General features: G+C 39.0%; 1 protein-coding gene across 1 annotated transcript; it reads left to right on the top strand.

The window, feature by feature from the left end:
* The first annotated feature begins 952 nt into the window (after positions 1-952).
* On the top strand, positions 953-12371 carry LOC140926789 (dehydrogenase/reductase SDR family member 1-like). Its single transcript, XM_073376481.1, has 10 exons — positions 953-1085; positions 1207-1268; positions 1442-1591; positions 3354-3392; positions 3820-3860; positions 7282-7414; positions 8020-8148; positions 8761-8839; positions 11079-11159; positions 11924-12371. Exons 1-10 carry the CDS (start codon positions 965-967, stop codon positions 12052-12054), a joined length of 966 nt encoding a protein of 321 aa, XP_073232582.1. The 5' UTR covers positions 953-964; the 3' UTR covers positions 12055-12371.
* The last annotated feature ends 9929 nt before the right edge of the window (positions 12372-22300 follow it).

The raw sequence follows: 22300 nt of genomic DNA, 5'->3' as shown, positions 1-22300 counted from the left end.
CGTTACTGAGTATACATGATTGAGTAAAAAGCAAAATTACCCGTCTTGAAAACAGCGTTTACTTTAAAAGCTCAGAATTCAAAATAGGCTTAAGCGTACTTTTTCTTTTTTTATGATCGATCAGCATCAAGCAACGGTCTCCGTAAATAAAATTAGTGATTTCGCCGGAAATCAACTGTTCCTAAAGCTACACTAGTGGTTGTATTTCAAGACAGCTCCCGACCTTCGGCTGTTTAGTTATATCCAGTGAGGATTTTTTGGTTCTACAGATCCATAGATGCTCTCCTTATTTTTGCCAAAAATTGTTTCACCCCGAGATTTCTGACCTGTAAAACTGTCATTAATTAGCGAATGATCATAGGTTGATTCATGCATTTCATGAATGCATGGACGGTGTATTTTAGACGAAGCTAAAGATACAAAGGTGGAATAAATATGACCGGGGACATCACGCGAGAAGATGATATTAGTTACCAAAACAATTCGTTTTTGAAGGGCGTCCATATGACAAAATTAAAAAAAACGGCCTTGTGATGAAGCTGTGTCCCGATTAATACCTTTGTCTAGCCAAAAATGGCGAAATTCAGTACTAGCGAAATTAATTACCAGTAAGGGAGGTTTAATGACAAGAAAGGGGTATTAAAGGCTAAAGGAAAGTCAGAAGCTATACTGCATTCTCCAGAAGAGGGAGTTGGGGAGGGGGGGCAAGAAAAAGAAAAAAATCCTCTGTCGGAAGTAATATTAGATGAGCAAATAGTGTGTGTTAATTATAAGCTTGAACTTTCATAAATGTAGTAGCCAAACGTCTTGAGTCGGTTTAACTGCTAGTTGTTGTAAAGCCTTGATTCCTTTACTTGTAATGATAATTAGCCTTAATAGTGGCAGCTTTATCCTGTTGTATTCAGGGTAAACCTTATTTAGTAATAATCTTCCATTGTTATGTAATAGATCACCAAGTTGCAACATGACATCAGAACTCCCTTCGTTGTCTGGAAAAGTGTGCATTGTGACAGGAGCATCTCGGGGTATTGGTAAAGGTATTGCCTTGATATTGGCCAAGGCAGGAGCCACTGTGTATATTACAGGTCAGTTTGGCTATCAGAAAATCGTCTTATGGTTTACTATTTTAGGCACATTTTTGTTTAGTATTCTACTTCCTCAGTCCTCTTCACTGATAAATTTACTCTAACTTATATTTGGTTACAGGCAGGACACTTGATGCCACAGAAGGAAAACCTCCAGGGTCATTACGGCAAACCGCAGAGGAGGTCAGATAATATTGCATTATACCGTATAAAAGGCTTTTGTCACATATAGTTAAGCTTATAATTTATTGGAGTATTATAATTAATGCTGTTCCCTATCTGGAGAGAGAAAATAGCTTTTTAGAATTATGGTAACAAATCTAATAAATTAATAGTATTTACTATATATTAAATAGATAGGAGAGGAGAGCTGTGCAGGACAGTGCATACCTGTTCAATGTGACCATGGAAATGATGAAGAAGTCCAAAAGTTGTTTGATAAAGTTAGCAAAGAACAAAATGGACGCCTGGATATCCTTGTAAACAATGCGTACAATGGTGTGAAGGTACACAGTCTGCAATTATATGCTCTGCTTCATCAAAGCTTCCAAGTATTTTTGTGTTGGACAAGAAGGGGGAAGCGGTCAAAGAGTGAGACTGGGGAGAGACGCGACTATGGGCCTGTGAGGCTTGCGCGCTTTTTGCGAAAATCTCACGCGGGCGCATTAAAAAACGAATTTTGAGGGAAAAAAGGAATTTAATTCCAGCCTACTTGCTATCGTGCTGCACATCAGGGATGTCTTAAAAGCATAGTTAGAGGACTGCCCACATGAAGGCCTGCAAAACATTAGCCTGTGTTGTAGGTGTCAAGAGGGGAGGGGTAGAGGGGAAAAAAAGGGGAGAGAGGATGTAAAAATCGAAGATGAAAACAACAAGTTCTTAGGTTATGTATCGGGAGCTTCCTGACTCTACACAATCCTTTGTGTTTTGCTCACAAATTGCGACAGAGTAAATCAAAAGAGAGGACCAAAGCGCTTTGAAACCATGGTGCTTTTTTCGCTATGCTGAAAGCTATTGTGAAAGTTCCTTTAACTTGCACTCTCGTCATTTTAAGGTCCCGAACACGCTTATCTGTTTTTGTCTAAAAACAGATTGTTTTTCTCCGGTTTGGCCTACTGTCCACAAGTACCGTGCCAGTGAAAACGGTCACCGAAAAAGCATCTTTTGAAAAGCGCTCTCCAGAGTGTTGAAAACGCCGTCTTTTTGTACTCGTGTCACTGTGGATTGATGAAGACGAAGGTTTTTGAAAACGATGACGTCACGGGCTCAGATGCCAGTAAATGCGCATGCTCCCATCAAGTATGGTACCGTTTGCAGTCACTATTGCTTTTTCGTATGGACGGGCTAAAGTGATTCAAAACTGCAACGTGTGGACGCCGATTTTTTGAAAAAGGAGGCAAAACGGATACGTGCGGACGGGACCTAAGAGGAAAGCCCTTCTTACAATCATGTTAACTTAGAAAAAAGGCACAGTACGAAATGATTTAAAGCATTTAAACTAACTAAACGTACACTTTACCCAGGAGCATTCAACATAATATATTCATCTGTACTTTATATATTATTATTATTCATTCGAAGTATTTCCCCGATTCTGATTGGCTAAAAGCACACGTTTAATTCACCATACCCAGTTACTGATGACCAAATTTGGAAGAATTTTGTGTTTAACGAGGAAATGACGTCAAAAATGCAGCGTTGGTACAGGTTAAGGCACCGTTAACCGAGAAGACCTGAGGACGAGGTTGAGTTGTTTTGGTTGTGGAAACGAAAATGGCGGTCATTTCACTCGTTTCAAGAGTAAGAACTAGGCGTAAAAATAGTTAAAAACATGGCAAAACAGAAAGAAGATAACTCGAAGGGCGACATCTGCTATTTGGAGAATATTTGCGGAGCTGGACAAACCTAAACGTGCACTATCGAAGATGAACTGAACATCGATGGATCGATAGAGGTAAGCATGTTTTAGCAATGTTTTTACACTAGGAATTATTTTGAATGAATAATAAAACAATTATTGAATTTGGCTTTCGTATTATATGAAGAATTATGGAGATCTCGGAGGGTGTTATCCGCCTCGGCCTACGGCCTCGACGGATAACACCCTCCTCGATCTCCATAATTCTTCATAAGATACTCAACCTCATTTATTAATTGTTAAATAATACTTAAATTAGCTGCAGCATAAATTACACTTACATTGATCGTATAAATATTCATGCAATAATTGTTTGTTAATTTCAAATTTTTGTGTTAATTGCTTTTAAGGCAATAATTGAAAATTCTGGAGAACCATTTTATGAGCAGGTGAGAGCGCCTAGTTCCATTTACCAATTTGTTGAAGAATTCTGCGTTATAAAAAGTAGCCATCTTATCTCTTGAGAGGCACGTGATTACCTTGCGTTATCATCATATACAATTTAACTGTTAGGGTTAAAATCTTCTTCTTAATCCATTCGCCTCTGAACCGCCCATAACCACCAATGCGGATCCACGTTTATCATTTGCCTTGCTTTTATCAGCATATACTTTTTAACTCTTAGGGATGATATATCCTCCTGTACTTAACCCAGTGGGTCAATATCGAGAGTGGGGAGGGTGGTTGTGGTTGAAATATACACTCCAATCTTTGCCTCTCCTCCCAACTTTCTTGAATTTTCTGAATCCTCTCTTGTGCTTTGTCGTTTTTTAACGTTTAAGCAAACTTATAGACTTACTTTCTCTCGTGTTTTAGCCTTTACACACCTGGGATGACATGAACGATGTGGGGCTGAGGTAAGCAGCTTAAAAGTGGAGCTCTGAGTGCCCACTTTGTGCTCGCGACCGTACATCCGTCCGACCGTCCGAACCATTGGGAAGCCAAGGTTAAATGTCACATCCATGTCGTGGTCAATTGACAGATGTCAGAAAAAGGGTATCCGGCTATCAATATCACATAACCGTATTGCGGGCTCAGGTGTCGACCTATGGAGGTTACGTTAAGTTCTCCGCTGACAAGTTACTAGTTTTCGATTGATCGCAGGCTCAACTTTAAGTGGATGTCTATTTTTTAAGAGGAGCTTCGCCTTAAGCCTTGGCTAAATTTATTTATTATGCAAACAAGGAACCGGCTGTTTTGGCTCTAAATTGTGTTATCCTTGGTTCAAAAGACCTTTTTAGCTTGTATGTTTTGTTTTCCAAATTTCAGAGAAATGTTTCTTTCAATTGTGGTCTATCCATGTGCATGTAATTTATGAAAAGAAAAGAGGCTAATTTCCTTGAGTATATCACGTGGTCTGAATTAGGAAAATTAAAGTTACGACTCGAAAGGTCTATTCATACTCTGATTTTTGCTCATCTCCCTCCTTCGCACCCGCTTGGGGCCGGTGTCACTGCTCCCCGCCCTTACGACTTGTTTTTACTTATGGGAAAAAATGAACAAATGAAATACTTCTTGCTGCTTTAAGCGATTTTCTTTGGAGTTCTCCCATCCCTTTTTATAACACATCGCGTGCCAGTGAGGGTTTTCCCGTGAGATAAGACCCAACCTTTCCGGTAAGTGGTGCAGCGTATACAGTAATAACAAAAAGAGGCGCCCATTGGTCCGAGCAGACGAAACCACAAAATCATGGTAAAGTAACAACCTTTGCTTTAAAGGGCTATTCTTAGGTTTCGCAAATTACATTCATTTGAGCGTGGTAAAGTAGCTACACTCAAAGAGTCCTCTCTACGAACGAAATAGTTTAATTCGGTTCAAGTCCAACTTTGACGTTTCAGCCCAAGTAAATTAAAAGAAAAATGTCTGTTGAAACCTGAAATATTTAAGGCTGGTTATTATTGAAAATAGGTAAGACCGCGGTTTGAGAAACTCATTGGGCCTTTAAAACTGTTTCTAAGGTGATTTATAACACAGCGCGCGTGCTTGCCCTGTATAAGTCCTATTGAGCCACTATGAACAAAATCTTTATTTACGCACGCCCGTGCGCAATTAAGATGACGTGAGCATTTTTTTTAATCTGGCTGCAAAGTACAGTTGTCGTCTTTTAAGCTGCAGTGCAGTTTTCCTTCTCTTTAAAATATGGAAGAAACCAGCAAAGAACTGCCTAATTTTTGTATCGGCATTGACCTTTTAGGTCCTGATCCAACAAGCAGCAAAAATAAAGCCGAATTAAAAAAAACTCGCAAGTTGCGAGTTTCGCAAATTTGTCGGAAGACCAGCTGCTGCAAATTTTGGCCGAAAGACATTCACTGGGAACAGAACAGACACCAACTGGTCATCAACAACATTTTTAAAAGGGGAAAATTTCTGTTTTTATTGTTGTTTTTAAATTTGTTACGCACTTTTGTTATCTCCGGACAATCCGACTGAAGCAGAAAAATTTCTCTCGCAATAGCAACACAAATTACACAAGAAGACATAAATTTATTACTCACAAAAACAACTTCTGCCAGGTCTTCTCAAGAAGCCGTAATGACCAGCCAATGCTCGTAAATGAATATAAGTTTAAAGAAGGATGACAGTCGTCTTCGCTAAAAACATGTTTTCTGGATTTCGCCGAGCAAAACGTAAACATCTTTTCAGCAAATCCAAACCATACTCCACGACTTCTTACGAACATGTTAGTATTTTAACTTTAGGTGAACTTTAAGACTCTTTTACCTTTGTTTCTGCTTAGTTTCTATTGATCGTTAACGAATAAAGAAGCAAATTTTCTTTCTCAGTTTTACAGAAAGAACATTCTCATTCAAACTAGACGATTGTGGCGTGTTCGTAATCAGCCAATAGAACCGTTTGTTATTATGTAGCGCGTTACGAGAAATCTGCAGTAAATCAAAAAGCAAGCATTGTTGTCAGCTATGTTATAAAAGAATTTGCTCGTGCTTTTAGCTGTGCGTATATCGAGTTATGGATGCACTTGGGAAGTTTGGAGAGCACTCCAGAGGCTAGAGTTGCACTCGGCTATCGCCTCGTGCAACTCTTACGCATCTTTCATGCTCTCCAAACTTCCCGCGTGTATCCATAACTCGATATACGAACGCTAAGCATGAACAAATTGTTAAATTCCAGTTAGGGGTTTTCACATGACGTCACCAAAATTCAAACTAAGAAACTATCGATTCTTCTGAGCTTCTACTTTCATGAGGTATTACAACACCTAAAAACCTTTTTTAACACAAATTTTTGGTTGCAAAGGGTTCTTTGTTTTGCGAAAGAAGACGCTTGAATTTCCAGGCTTTTGCTTGGCGCTGCATTCAGCTGGCGGCCGGGAAAGCTCTTATGCGGGTTATTTTGCTATCTAAACATTATTTTGTCTTAGAATGAATATTACTGTAATCTTTATGAGTTCCTCTAGCGATGAATTCATGCATAAATAGGAAAACTCAAAAAAAAGATGTTTCTGTTGGTTTCCGGCGGCCATCAGTTGTGCCCCTCAAAGGGACGATCAACGTGGCGTCTCCATACAAAGCCTTTTAAATTTGGGTAAAACGTTTTTCCGAATATCTCGCATATGAATCATTGCACAGACCTGATTCTTGGCGAGGCTTTTGGTACATTTATCTTCTTTCATTTCCCAGATTCTGGACTTTCTGCATGGACTGGTTTGCATTTTTATTTTTGATGGTGTGACAGTGAAAACACAGAGTAGATTGTGTTTTTGCGTGGGCTATATGGCTTTCCTGACCCTGTTGACAGCTAACAATGTTCAATGTAAGAGTTAGCGTAATTGAAAGGGACTTATATCGCGGCTTTAACAGGAAACACGTTTCAACTCTGTTTTCACTGACTTGGGCTCGTCATTCAGAAGCGTCGATAAGATTTGTACCCTCCTAGGGATGTGTGTGAATTATTTTAAAAGTAGTTATGTATTTGGTGACTTAAAATGACAGCCTTGAATAAAATACGCCAGAGAAAACAAGTAGAAGTGTTTTTGGCCTACTTTAAATCGAAATCATTGCCACCAACTTGAATCTCTTGCAAAAGAGAAGAGCTTTTGGTCGCATACTCGCAGGGTAGATAGCAGCCTCTTGCTTTCGTAGTATACAGAAGCTTGTGGACTTTTGCTTGCCTTTTTCGTTGAAATATTTTCTATATCTCTAGAAGTTAATACTCTAACCCTTGTTATACGTCACTTAACGCGAAAGGCTATTAATATTTTATGTTTCCCGCTAATGTTCTTTATATCTGGCGTCCTTTGTGTCTCTTTTCTCCCGTAAGGTCTCATTACATTGCCGCGTGGCATGCAGCCAAGATGATGGTTCCAGACAAACAGGGACTTATAGTCAACGTTTCATCGCCAGGAGGATTAAGATATGTCCTTAACGTTCCATATGGCGTTGGAAAAGCTGCAGCAAGTCGCACAAGTGTGGGCTCTTCAAAAAGAAATCAAAGTCCATGGCTCATTTGTGCGGGCATTCAGCGAAATATTTTATTATTCATTCGAAGTATTTCGCCGTTTCTGATTGGCTCCAATCAAGTACTACTTACCATACTTGGAAGATGCGATCAATATACCATAGATTCGATGGTATATTTTGATTGAAAACGAGGTTGATCGATGGCATATTTGATCAGAAAAGAGAATCTGCTTGGGCACAAGTGAACTATAAAAAATTGGCGTTCACGGCCAAGACGAAATAGCCGAATTTCTGACTTGAAAAAATGCCAAAATACGTAAAACAAATTGCTTGATGGATTTTATTTACTTTTTGAAGAGTATCTGCAAGATAAAACATTCTGTTTATACCCTGGAACCGTTTCGAGAAATAGGCCAAAGTTTTGGAGAAAATCTACGAGAAGTTATTAAGCAGAAATTATTTGAATGATGATAAAACAATTTTTTCATTTGGCTATCGTGTGATGCGAAGAATTATGCAGATCTCGGCCTTTAGCCTCGGTGGATAACATCCACATTTTACACGGTTTATTTGCGTTCCTTTTTTTGTTGTTTTTCAGTGTGATCGAATGGCCGCAGACATGGCTGTGGAGCTGAAGGAACAGAATGTGGCCTGCATTTCGCTTTGGCCTGGAGCTGTGTTTACAGAACAAATCAAAGACCTTATCTTTAAGCCAGAAAATGAGAAGGTAATTTTGGGATTTAATACAAAAACTACTTCTACGATTCTACTGTTTACAAAAAAACGTTACAAAACGCGGAGGTATAAAATCAGCAACATAATCATAAGAAACCTACACAGGGTGTGCGAAAGGCACTTATGTCACAATCTTGTAAGTTTCAATTTTCAAAAAATGCGTTAATTTGCTAATAATCGCCCCAAATAAGTCTGAAGCTCCCTTTATCCAAAAAGCGCTTTCGTCTGAGTAGATCGAGATTAACCACGGCAATTACGTACCTAAAGGGTACGTTTCAGTGAACAAGATTTTGCTTTTCGTGCGTCTGGAAATTTTTGGTACTTGCCGTTTAAAAACAGATGCGTTAATCCGAAATAAAATCGTCCTGGTTTGTTCGCGTGTCCGGGGATTTTGAATTCGGAATCTAAAGTGACTAAAGTGAGCATATTTTTTATTCGAATGAATGTTCTCAGATAAACTGCATGTGTGTAAACGTCTGCCAAACCAAATACCTTTCATGTGATAAGTAAATTTGTGAGAGAGAGACCTCACTCGCGTGAAAACCACAAAAGCGCTCCAAGTAAGCGCTATTAACTAAACTTTTTATAATTTTTTTTTTCGTAGTCAGTCATAACACCTGACTTCTTCGTCAAAGCCGAGGATGCAACATTTTCAGGCAAGGCAGTAGCTTGGCTTGCTGCAGGTATCATTTCAGTCGCTTTAAATTTATTAAAATTAATTTAAATACTTAATCATCCACTCCCCTTATGGGGCTTTTCAGGGATGATAAAACAAGCAATTAAATGAAACATTTCATGGTTATTAAGAATACCAGCTGGTAAGATGGGTAAACCAGCTGGCTCTTTACAAGCTCAGCCGAGGATTTGAACTCGGGACGGGACGGGACGGGGCTTGGACTCGAGGCTTCCGGATTACAAGTACGGCGCTGTAACCGCTCGTTCACGCTACCTCCTCTGTATTTTAAAGCATTTCTTAATGCTGAAATTAAGTAATACAAAAAACATTTGTAAAACAAAACAATTTGTGGGGATAAAAAAAACTGACGTCAAACTAGGTTTTCAGTGTGATTTGGTTCATATGTCACTGGCTTCTGCATAAAGTATCTTGTCAGCCTTATCACTTTATTTAACTCCTACAGTGTTAAATTAAGTGCAAAGGTTAGCTAAATGTCCATACATCGTTTTCGTCGACGTCAAAGTAGCCGTTAAAGCAATTTCCTTGACGTTCAACGACGACGTCGGCGCAAAATACTTTAGTACCAAACTTGGCCAAGTTTCAAAACAATACTCCCAAGTATTGCACCTTAGCAAGCGATATGGTCATGTGATAAGAGGTCAGCGGATTTCCTTAATTTGACAGCTGTCACTTGCTTTAACATACGGTAAGAGAACGAAAGCATTACATTTTCATTTCCATGTGACCGTTTTGTTAGGGCAATTATAATTTACATTTCATGAAGGAGCTTAACGCAGGGAAACCACGACGGCAAAGGGGCAACGAGAACTCAAAAAAAAAAATAATTTGCAAGAGTAATTTGTTAAAGAAGAAAAGCAACAGCTCTGCATTTGGGTCATTTGCAATACAAAATTTTTGTTATGTTTTCGCCTTGCCGTCATTACTTGTCTATAAAGTGAAATGACGAAATTAAACTGTTTATGGAGGGCGAAATCACAAGATGGCATATTTCTTTTCCCTTTATTTTCCTGAATTGGGATAGGGTCCTTTAAATTTTGGACTGCGCGTCGCCTACAGCTCTGAACATGCCACATCTGAAGGTCCTGCAGCCACTTTCGCTGTCCACCTGAAAAAATTTAAAAGGTAGTTTATTTTGTAGTCCACAAGGTTTTAATCGGCAAAATATTAAATCTTCCTGGTTAAAAAGGTGTTGTTCAAAAAACTCGCCCAATTCCCTTAGCTTACGTAAAATGATCATTTGAAGCCGAAACTGCCCCAATAATTGTCGTCTTTGAGCAACGACTGAGCACGGTGACCCCCTTTTTATTGGTTTGATATAATAGTGATGGGTACTCAACAAACCTATCTTTAGGAGAAACAATTCTGGGATAGTAGTTGCTTTCCCATGGGAAGAGCAGGCGTGGATCCACACCGGTTTCGACCGTTTTACGGAATTCAGTGAAATGTTTCATAATAACTATATTTTAAATCCAAAATACAATTTAAGTTGAAATCTGCCCAATAGACCTATTCGGCTAACTCAATGTTGTACCCAATTCAAATCTCCCGGGGATAAGATTCTTTGTCTATTGCATTTGCATTATAATGTGGCATTCACATTTAAATGATATGGAAATTCTTGAAACAAAACGTTTTATTCCGAAAGGGTTTGAATTGGGTACAACATTGAGTTAGCCGAATAGGTCTATTATATCCTGGCTGAATGACTCAGAAACCCAGGAAAGGGGACCGACTTTAGGGAGTTAAAATCCCAAAAATTTCGCGGGGGAGAATGCCCCTGGGCCCCCCTACAAGCTTGCGCCTTCGGCCTTCGTTTAGGAAATCGGTAAGGATTTATCCTAGATCCGCGCCCTAATAGCCTTTTACCCCAAGATAAAATGGCTAGTGTAACCACAGCTACACTTTTAAATTTCACTTGCAAAAGTTTTGTCGAATTGACCGAAGTCTTGTTATCTATTAAGCAGTGACACTGATACCAGAATGCTTATCGCTGTTATGGTTCAGATTTATCCTCGGTTTAATTTTTATTTTTCTTTGTTCTTGGGTATGGTAATGTATGATCATGAGTTTGGAACAAAGGGAATGATAAAATTTAAACCAAGCACAAAATTGAACCATAACATCGCCAACTGTGAATTGTGCGACAGAAGTTATCTGTAATCCCGAGTTACTGATAAAAGAATCATAATAACAGAAAAAAGGTGATATGATTTCTGCAATGTTAGATCCGAACATCATGAACAAAACTGGTCGGATTCTGGTAACAGCTGAGTTGGGGCAAGAATACGGCTTCAAAGACGTTGGAGGTTGGTCCTTGTTGTTTATAATGTTCTTTACTTTTTGTAATAAATGCATACTAAACTGTATGCAATAAGCAAATTTATCATGAACTTTTCCAAATGGATCCCATCAGAGTATGTATCTTGCGCGCTGACATGCATCAGTATATGGGTGCTATAGATGCGCCGGAAACAACTGTCTGTTTCTGAAAAGATTAGGCTGATTTAGCAACAGAACGGGAACGTCAGTGGATGACGGCGCACGCAAATCAAACAACTGGCTTGACCAATGGCAGAGCGACAAATTGGGCACTGGAAGTCGAGTTGAGTCGTTTCCGCGCGCTTTTCCGTCGTCAATTGACGTTCGCGGTTTGTTGCTAAATTAGTACAGGTACTGTTGTCCTCTCATCCGCAATGTTACGAACATAACCACCCGCTCGCGCGCAAGTATCGTCCCTCTTGCTTTCCGTTCTTGCTCGCACCTATGTTAGTTTAGTGGGCCTGTTACTCAGTTATAGGCGTCCTCTTACCGAAAGGACTACACACGACTTCCGGTGCCCAATTTGCCGCTCTGCCATTGGTCAAGCCAGTTGTTTGATTTAAGCGCGCCGTTGTCAACTGACGTTCCCGTTATGTTGCTAAATCAGCCTATTAACATTCAATACGCCTATGCCTAGTACATACTTGTAATTCGGCCTCTGGATTCGTCGTATGTCAATAAAGTATCTACTATTCTATGTGTGAAAGTACCAACTTTTACGCTAATTTTAAATGTTTTTTTACTATTTTAGGAGTCCAGCCAGCGTCATATCGTCAAGTCAAGACACTTGTTTCGTGGAAATACCCTTCCGTGTCGTGGATGATTCCTGAGTTTCTTCATGTTCCTTGCTGGTTAATTGCAGCAGGCACTCACAAGTTTTGAGAGATGATGTATAGTGCGAGATGTTTCTGTCGCTGGATTGATGATATGCTTGTAGCCATTCGTTAAACGTAGACGCATTGTAGACTGAAGTAGGAATTTTTTATCGTTACATTGTAACACGTAGCCAAAGAAAACAGCTGACATTTCGCTATGCCAGGACTGGTTTCCCTGCGAAATGACGTTTGAGGAACAAGCGCAGAAATTCTACACTAATAACGTCAAACAAGAGTAAAAAGAGAGAAAAATGGAGAGAGAGGGAAACGCCCCGTCAAGCCCTTGGGATTAGTGAATTTTACCAAAGTTATTTTTAGACTAATTACAGCTTTTTCAGATACCCCGTACCCTGCGTTGTCAAAAACTTGTTAGGATTTTAGGCTTTTCTTCGACGTCAATTAAACCGTTACCATAGCATCCAACGTTTGTTTGTCAAATACAGGCAGCAATAACTAGCAGAAGCTACAAAATTAAATGTTGGCGGAAACGTACTGATTCGTTTTCACCCTCCTATATCCGCGTTTCTTCAGGATTTGGAGGCTTTATTTGAACAATTTCACCTTGGAAATCTAAACTTTAAGATGTTCCAGTAAGAAGGTAAAAAAACTTGAGAGCTAAAACGTGCAAACACCCGAATCTTGAAACCGACAGAAACACACAAAACGAAGCGAAATCCACCAATCATAAATCGCAAATCATGACCTTTTGAACCCGTTGTAGTAAACGTCTGTTTCCTAAGAGGTCCGCTGAGAAAGCGCCGAGCCTTCAGATTTTGATTGACGTCGCTGAAAACCGAAAATCCAAAGACGTTTTTGACATCGGATGTCGCGTGTTATCTAAAACAGCTGTAAACGTTTGAAATCAATCGGAAGTTGATTTCCAGAGAGGTCCGCAAACCTTTATTCAGTGTTTGAAGAGAGAATAATAGAACATTGTGCTCTCTTGCTGTGTCGCCATTAAAATATTCTGCTTTTCTGCTTGGAGCCCTCTCCTCCGCAGAGGCCTCTTTTTTCATGTAGGGAGGCTGGGGAGAAAAAAGGAAGCGTGCGGGGCACGATGGGATGGGATTTTTCCATTCTTGCTATTTTTATTGGGATACCCAGCGGGAGCCTCTGCAAAGGAAAGAGTGCTTGAAGGCCGACGCGCGTGGACTTGGTGACGTCCCCAAAAAAACAATCGACTAAATATGCGGATGTCCCAGGAATAAGACTTGCGTTGAATTACAACCTTTAAAGATAAGTTCTTCATATCACGGCCACCGCCCTAAGATTCACTCTTAGTCCATTATTCTCTCTTGTGTTTACAACCTCGTCCCCAGGGCTTTTCCCTTAAAAAATGGGTGGGGCGGGAAAAGGCCCATTTTTTAAGGGAAAAGCCCTGGGGACGAGGTTGTTGTGTTTAATTACCCAGATCCGGGTAGTGCTTCGGACTGGGCGTGCCGCAGGTCGTTAAGAATGGATAGTTCGTAAATCATGATTTGTTCGTCTTTGGCTGGATTGTAGAGACAGTTTAAAAAAAGACAGGAGCCCGTGGATTAAGAAATTTACATTTTCCAGCATTTTTTCTTCAGGAAAGCTAATTAATAAGTGACCAAATTTATTATAAAGACTCTAGTAGGCAAGAATGCGTGGCACTTGGTTTATGAATTAAACGATGTGAAATTGATTTTTTCTTTAAATTATTGTTGATATTCTTCGTAGTTATCACCTTTTAAGTTTTTACTCCATATACGCTTTAGACAGTTAACACCCATGATCTGTCGAAAAGGGGGTGGGGGAAGGGAAGCTTATTTACCCTGAGGTCCACCCCCTTCCTTTTTTATATATACCATCTATAACAGAGGACGTTTCCCTTTCCGATACATTCTATTTAAAAATAACCCTTACTAATCCAGATCAATACCTTTTTATTTGTGAAAAAAGCCATGGAATCTAGCTGCAAAATTAAAAGCACGCCAAGATCATGGCTTAACTTCCTTGTTGGACGATGAGGTGCAGGAAAAGTAAAAGCCACTTACACGCATGCGTAGTTATCTATCTCATTCCTAGAGCTCTAGGCTGCGATTCATTTGGTCAGCTTCTCGTAAAGTTGTAAACAACCGCTAACATAGAACCTACTGTTTTGAAGTCTGGCAAAATAGGTTCTTCTATTTTATTTCCATTGACCCAGGCAATGACCCAAAGACAACACTCCTCTACAACTACGACGACAGAGGTTTTTAAGGTGGCTCGACTGGATTTTTTGGGGTTGATACCTCCCAAGTTTGAGCATTAACTACTTCGGCATGAGTAAAGATATGGAAAAAAGGTTACCACAACTGTATTATATAAAGATGAAAATTTCTTATGATCTGGGTTTTATTGCAATCGGAGTCGCCATGGCAACGTAATGACGCCATTACGTTTTTCATTTATTGATGTGTTTCCCTGTACCAGGAGTTTTTTGAAGAAATCGCTTAAGGGAGTATGTACCTGCCATAATTGCCTCCATTATGGCAAAGTTTGAAGAAATTCTATGAGAGCGTTTTCGAGATATTTCGAAATGCAGTTTTAAGAATCATCAAAGCAGTGAAATAGCATGCTAGCCGCTCAATTCGCTAATATTTTAAGAAAATGATAAGCTTTGGGAACGCGGCTTCATGTGATAGTGGATTGATTCCATTGAAAACTGCATACAAAAAAAGAGGGGAATTACTCTGGGCGATCGCGAGTAAGAAGAATTTTATTAACTTGCATTAAGCTGCTTTTGATACCGTTTTTGGAGGTAATTTGGTCCATGCCTAAAAATTTCGCATTTTTCCAAAAACCGCTCGATAAATTTTTTTATAAATTCGACAATTCCGAGATCAGTCGTCAAGAAATATTCTCTGCAAGTTTCAAGAACATTGAAAACAGGGAAGGCTTTTAAATAGGGACTCAAAGATAACCAATTTTCCCCCCAGATTTTGTGTTTACAAGTGAGCGTCCTTATTATTCACTGGCATTGTTTTCAAGTTTCATATGCACGTGCACAAGTAGCAAAAGATATAAATTTGCATCAAAAATTACTTTCCGAAGAGATATCCGGTATATACTAATAATTGGCTTGTAGTCACAGATAGCAATGAGAGCCGAAACGGTGAACGTCACGGCTCATCGTGTAGGAAGCAATGCTTACTTATCTTAATCGGGTTATAACATCACAGAAACTCTCACAAAGAATTGCTCTGATGTTATAATGTATCACTAACCTCTTTACCCGGTAATTAGCATATCCCGGAGCTTTAACCGAGGGTCCTTTTTGATGCAAATTCTATCTTTTTGCTAAATGTGCACGTGTATATAAACTTGAAAACAATGCCAGTGAATAATGAGGACGCTCGCTTGTAAACACAAAATCTGGGGGGAAAATTGGCTATATTTGAGGCCCTATTTAAAAGCCTTCCCCGTTTTCAATGTTCTTAAAACTTGCAGAGAATATTTCTTGACGATTGATCTCGGAATTGTCGAATTTATAAAAAAAGTTATCGAGCAGTTTTTGGAAAAATGCGAAATTTTTAGGCGTGGACCAAATTACCTCCAAAAACTGTATCAAAAGCAGCTTAATGCAAGTTAATAAAACCCTTCTTACTCGCGATCGCCCAGAGTAATTCCCCTCTTTTTTTGTATGCAGTTTTCAATGGAATCAATCCACTATCAGGTGAAGCCGCGTTCCCAAAGCTTATCATTTTCTTAAAATATTAGCGAATTGTGCGGCTAGCATGCTATTTCACTGTTTTTATGATTCTTAAAACTGCATTTCAAAATTTTTCGAAAACGCTCTCATAGAATTTCTTCAAACTTTGCCATAATGGAGGCAATTATGGCAGGTACATACTCCCTTAAGCGATTTCTTCAAAAAACTCCTGGTACAGAGAAACACAAAGATAAATGAAAAACGAAATGGCGTCATTAAGTTGCCATGGCGACTTCGATTGCAATAAAACCCAGATCATAAGAAATTTTCATCTTTATGTAATATAGTTGTGGTAACCTTTTTTCCATATCTTTACTCATGCCGACGTAGTTAAGGCTCAAACTTGGGAGGTATCCCCCTAAAAAAAATCCAGTCGAGCCACCTTAATTTGTCATCAACCGCAAAAATTTATGGGCCAAAATCGATTGAGTTGTCATCAACCGCAAAAAATTATGGGCCAAAATCGATTGAGTAATCGAGGTCAAAATAGACATGAATGTAGTAGAGAAAATTTACGACTCCAACTACGACGTATATATAATTATCAGTGTAGCATCTACAGAAACCCAAACACTTGGTAAAGATAAGGATTGAGCCACAGTCACCCCTATATTCTTTTAAAGAAACCTTGTGAAACTTGGCCACAGGTGTAAACTAGTTAAGAGAACTTTTTCCTCTTAAATAGCAATTTCATAGCACCCAGGCACGTGACTTGTTGTGCTATCACTTTTGTTGTATTCATTTAGGGTATTTGCACATTAAAAATGTCTTAACTGCTGAAGATTTTATGCAATGTTGTACTTTAACGTTTTTAATTGCTCCTTTTATGAAGCTCCTTCTTGGAAAAAGAAATACCATGAAACAACAGCCACATGAAAAGTGAGGAGCTTTAGAAAATCAATATGTACAGCGAGTATACGAACTCTTCCCATCGGCAACTGCGCGTTTTCTTGTACCCTCTCCCCAGTCCTCCTCCTAGCAGTACAAGGACGACCCGGTCCTTTGCTGAGGTGCGGTTTGTTCAACGTAGTTAGTACGTTGATCATAAGTGTGTTTGTGTTTCTTTCAGTACGAGTTCAGTCAATAAAGCGGAGGGTGGTATAAGCCAGACAAACGATTTGTGATACCAAGGAACTAGGAAATTTTGTCGCTTTTGGACTGCTCTTGGTTCTTCACAGTAATTTCTATAAGGGCTATAGGTGTTAACAAGCGAAAGAAGACTTGTAGGTTGCATGCATATATCTGCTAATAAGCCGATCGATTAAGAAGTAAAGGTCACCAGTCGAGAATTTTTCTAAGTCATCATGCTGTGGCGTCACGGTGTTGTTTCCCACGTCTACTAGCTAGTGGCTACCAATGCAACCTTCAGAGGACCCTTCAGCACCTGAAGTCAAGTTCGCAATATTGATGTCCCAAACCAATTACTGACGGCGGCCATGTTGGTGTCCCAAATCAGTCCTCTTTTCTCTTGTTTACGCTTTCTTTTGGTTTAATAAATTTGCCTAGCTACTGGCCACGTAAACGAAAACACTCTATTGAGGTTCAAGTCGGTTTACACAAAATATTTTACGTCTTCCAATCGGCTTCTGGCGTCCTCTTTACAATAACTACCCAAGAAACCAGCACGCAGTTTTTCAACAAGCTCAATCATACTTTATTGTCAAGAAATACATCGATTCACTTAAATGCGTTTAAAAATACAATTACACCATAGCCGGACATGTAAACCCCGAAAACCAGTTTAAGTTGGACAAAAGGGGACCGTGCACACCCAACCAGTGCTATGGTGACGCCTTTGGAGTTTTAAGGCCCGCTAAGCAAGAAAAAAAATTAAGGCTAAAGTAAATATATATTTTAGCTACCCTGAAAGTAAAAAAAAAACGAAAAGAAAAAATTATTCGCGGAGTAAATAGTCGGCTAGGTAGACTCTAAAATATTTACTTTAATATTTGACGGCGTTTTAAAGTGCTCGAGCAATGATATCAAAGGTCTTTTGCTCGCAATATAATTATCAGATTAGGCTTATAGGATCAATGTAAAGGGTAAAAGCTATGATTTCGCAGCCCCATGAAAGGAATTTTAAGACAGTCTTGGATTCTGGATTCCACGTCTTGGATTCCGGATTATAGGCACTGGATTCAGCATTCTTTGACTGTGGAACTTGAACTCTATTCCGAATTCGAAAGCCCAGGATTTTGGATTCCACAGGAAAAATTTGTTGCATTCTGAATTCCACAATAAAAAATTCCCGGATTCCAGAATCCAGATTCCGTTACAATTAGCGATAGTATTCCCTACCTATCACTTAGCAGATGGCCGCTATGAAGGTTTTTTTTATTTTGCCGACAAATTCAGATCAGGCAGAACATTTTGCTCGGAACCTCTGAAAATCTTCATACATTAGAAGGTTATTGCAGTTTATGTTACTTGTTAAGCTATAAAGTCAGCGTTTGTGGCATTAATCAAGAAGAATTCAGAAGTCCCAAGTTATACGCTCTTATTTTCGTAGCCAAATTAATAAAATAAATTCAGCACTACACGAACTACACGCAAAAATGTCTTCCATTTGTAATTAGAAGTAGCTTTCTTCCTTTACATAATGGACTCCCCATTTGCTATATATTTCAAGTTCATTTAACACGAACTGGTAATGACAACAAAACACGGCCTCTCTTTTTTATGGTCTTTCGCTGTAAACAACGTCTTAATTTTACACAGCAGTCCAAAAGCGACAAAATTTCCTAGTTTCTTGGTATCAAAAATCGTTTGTCTGGCCTATACCACCCTCCACTTTATTGACGGAACTCGTACTGAAAGAAATACAAACACACTTTTACACATGGACATCTATTTCCTCTCTTTACTCCGCAAAATCTCAAATGTAGAAATAGGCCGGTTGCAGCTAAAACATGTAAAACATTTTTATTGGCCAAGCGACCTCACAGGATTTGCTCTTTAAACTCTAAGATTAGAACTCTTTTGGCTTTGAAAGAGTTCGGTCGTTTAAATTAGTATAATATTATATAGACCGCGTTAAACCCACCAATTTCTTAAGAACGTCATCATCATCATCATTTTTCGCATTATTGTCATAATCATCATCATCGTCAACATCGTCATTATTATCGTTGTCGTCATCTCATTATAATCATCATCGTCGTCAGAATGATCGTCGTCATCATCGTCAGTAACGTCAACTTCATCATCAGCGTCATCAACATTATCATCATTATCGTCGTCAGCATCATCGTCAGCATAATCATCAATATCATTGTCGGCATCATCGTCATTATATCACCGTCATTATCATTATCATCATTATCATCCTCCATGCAACAGGCGTCAGTTATCTATGTCTAGTCTCCTCTCGTCGCGGTGCGTCATCAAGTTAGCTAGCTTGTAAACGTTAGCTGTTCCTAAATCTCTTGAGAAATCAGGACCATACGTTTAACTGAACTTATTATCAAAGTTAAGTTTTCCCTCACTAATTCCTTCATTGGATCAAAGCATGTTATTAACTTATTATGAAAAAAAGCAAAGACAAAAGGGACTTGGCTTTTCCAGATAATTCTGATAGTCAGGCCGTCCTTAAATACTAGGAAATCGACTCGGTTGAAAATTTACTACAACGGTTTCAAACTCAAAAAAAAATTATATAAATCGATAGGGACAAACTTAAAAATAATGACTTATGCACAAAAGAATGAAGACGCATAAGGAAAAAATCTAAAAAAAATAATGTAACAAAAAGGAAATTAAAAATGACAATGATAATGATAATAACAATGATAAAAATAACAGTAATAGAAAATGAAAAAAAGTGGCAACTAAAAAGACTCTTAAAATAGAAAGAATACTTTTGTCTGATTTATGAAACGTGACTGCCTGAAAGTCGCCGCAGTTTCGTTTTCAAAAATCAATCAAGTCTCTTTTGCTGCAATTATTTCCTTTTCTCTTATTATTATCATTATGGTAATCATTTTTATTGTTTTTCAGTTATTCTCGAAATATTTATTTGACTTTACTTTCAATTTATTTTTTAAGATAGCTTATTAAGTATAATTATTTTACTATTTTCAAATTTATTTTCTTTCTTTTCTAATTTATTTATTTCTTACTCCAAGTCCATTTTTGTCTCATTTTTCTTCGTTTCTTTCCTTTTTTGCCATTTTCCTTTCCTTTTGTACTTCAAATGAGTCCATCATGTGCTTCATCTGCATATCATTATTTTCAGTTTTATCTCTATTAGCCTTTTAAAAAGCCTCCGAGAAGAACGCCACGACCATCCGAACTATCGGAAAAACTAAAGTCCCTTGGCCTTTGTTTTTGTATTATTTCAGGTCTTGAGCTGGAAAATTTTATACTCTATTTCTCTCCGCCCTTCCATACTTATCATTTAACGGTCCATCCTACCCATAGCCCCATGAGGGTCTGCGATATATACATTTCTAGTTAAATTTCAATGCACTTTTCACCTGCTGAAGAAGGTCAGATGTATCATCACCATTATCTTTCATCGTTTGCCACTGACAGGACTTTTTAATCACCATCGTCATCATCATCCCCATCAACAAGATAATAAATCATCATAATCAATGCAACAGGTGTAACTCATTTGTCCAGCCTTCTTCTCATGATGTTGCCTCACCAGATAGTTCCTACATTTTTCTAGAAAAAGGAAACAAGACTAAAAGCAAATTCACTGCAAGTTTTAACAGAATAAAGGTGGAGCTACCCCCTTCTTTTCTCACAGATTTTTGCAGTATCAACACATGCTTAGTTTGTTTAATTCGATACAAAATGTTAAGAATTGTCTGCGCACAATTTCAAACCAAGCCCATTTTCTTTTCAGCCAATTTTTGACAAAATACTTGTTGAAAGATGAGTATTATATATTTTTCTATTCTTGTACTTACCTCTGCCGAGTTAAGTAGGTTCCCTCAAGAGACTATAAAGGGGACAGAGAGGCCATCCCCCATATACACCCTATTCCATAGGTAATTCGTCTCGAGTTATTTTTAACACCACAGATCTCAAGGGGGATTAGACAACAGCCAATCACAGAGCGCGAATGTGTTCCGCGTGGATGACCCACGCTGAGAGCCACGCGTCCTTCACGAAATGACGCAGAACAAAGTGGGGGAAGACGCGGAGAGCGATTTTGCTATTCCTTTTGTCGACGAAAACGACTACAGCGAGATTTCTGCGAAAGCTGTGTCAGCGAAACCGAAATTAAAAAAGAATCGCCCTTCCTCTCTTGTATAGAGCTAACAGTAGATCAGGGAAATCCTTAACACACTGAATATTCTCTCAGGATCATTTATAATTTACAGTTTGAAGAGAGCAATTTCTGGTTTGATGTTTATTTTTTTTCAGTCTTTATAGCAATTATTCCTACCCACCTACTTTGACAACTGTAGGCGAACCCTCCTAAAGCTGAATTTCAAGGGACCATATTCAAGCTCAGAAAGAGAAATAAAATTTCGTCGTTGCTTATTTACGTCCTCCATAAAACGCGAAATTAGGCATTTTCACGTCGTAGTCGTGCAAAAACGGGAAAGAAATGAACAAAAAAGTGTGTTGCACGTGCGAAGTTGTTTTTTTGCTAATTAAACCTATTGTTTTTTTGATGTTCTAGTTGTCGTCCGCGTCGTTGGATCTTAAACTCCCTAAATTGTACAAACGACCGGTTTCAATAAACCGGCGAAATTTCTCATTTTATTAAAGCACTGAGGTTACGACAACTTCGAGTTAAACGGATTTCACGGGTTGTCAAAGGGTCCAGCGATTCCTTTTTCCCAGGTGAGCGTTGACTCATTTCGCTTCAATATTCAGGAATGCTTTCGATCTTTTTACGCTTTCATTGCCTCTCGCCCGACATGTTTTGCACGGCGTTTGGTCATGCGAAACCTCCACGAAACATCCACGCCTCGCGCGAGGTAACTTTATCCCGATTCTAAAAATAACTCGAGACGAATTACCTATGGAATAGGGTGTATATGGAGGATGGCCTCTCTGTCCCCTTTATAGTCTCTTGGTTCCCTTTATATCGAAGTCACTGCTGGCTAGGACTTCATGACTGCAGGCCAGAAGAAGTGCGACATCTGGAGTCTTTTAGGTTTTATAGCGGAGCTCCCGCGCGCGCGAAGCGCGCACGCAGCGGAGCACCATGGGTAAGAAAATTTGGTAAACTATCCATCCCAGAAAATTTGGTTATGACGTAGCGTACGTCCGTCCGTACACACACTTCATGTAAGCCGATATCAAATGTCACAATAGATCTTGCACAACTTGACTAGTCTCTTAGTTATGTAAGCCATCCGTATGAGTACGATTAGATTGACAGCTGTCAAAATCAGACATCCGCTGACAATTATCACATGACCGTCTCGCGGGCTCAGATAAAAGACCAGTCGTTTTGCCCCTATATATAAGCTGATATAATATGTCACACTTACCAATTCAACATGAAAACGAAACTACGGCAGGCAAGGCTGTCAGTTGGCTGACAGTCGTTTAAAGTTACATTGGCAAGGCA

Source organism: Porites lutea, chromosome 2, assembly GCF_958299795.1.
Source record: "Porites lutea chromosome 2, jaPorLute2.1, whole genome shotgun sequence".
NCBI classification, from domain to species: Eukaryota; Metazoa; Cnidaria; class Anthozoa; order Scleractinia; family Poritidae; genus Porites; species Porites lutea.
Note: the sequence above shows the minus strand (reverse complement) of the source record. Positions and strands in the feature narration are given on the sequence as shown.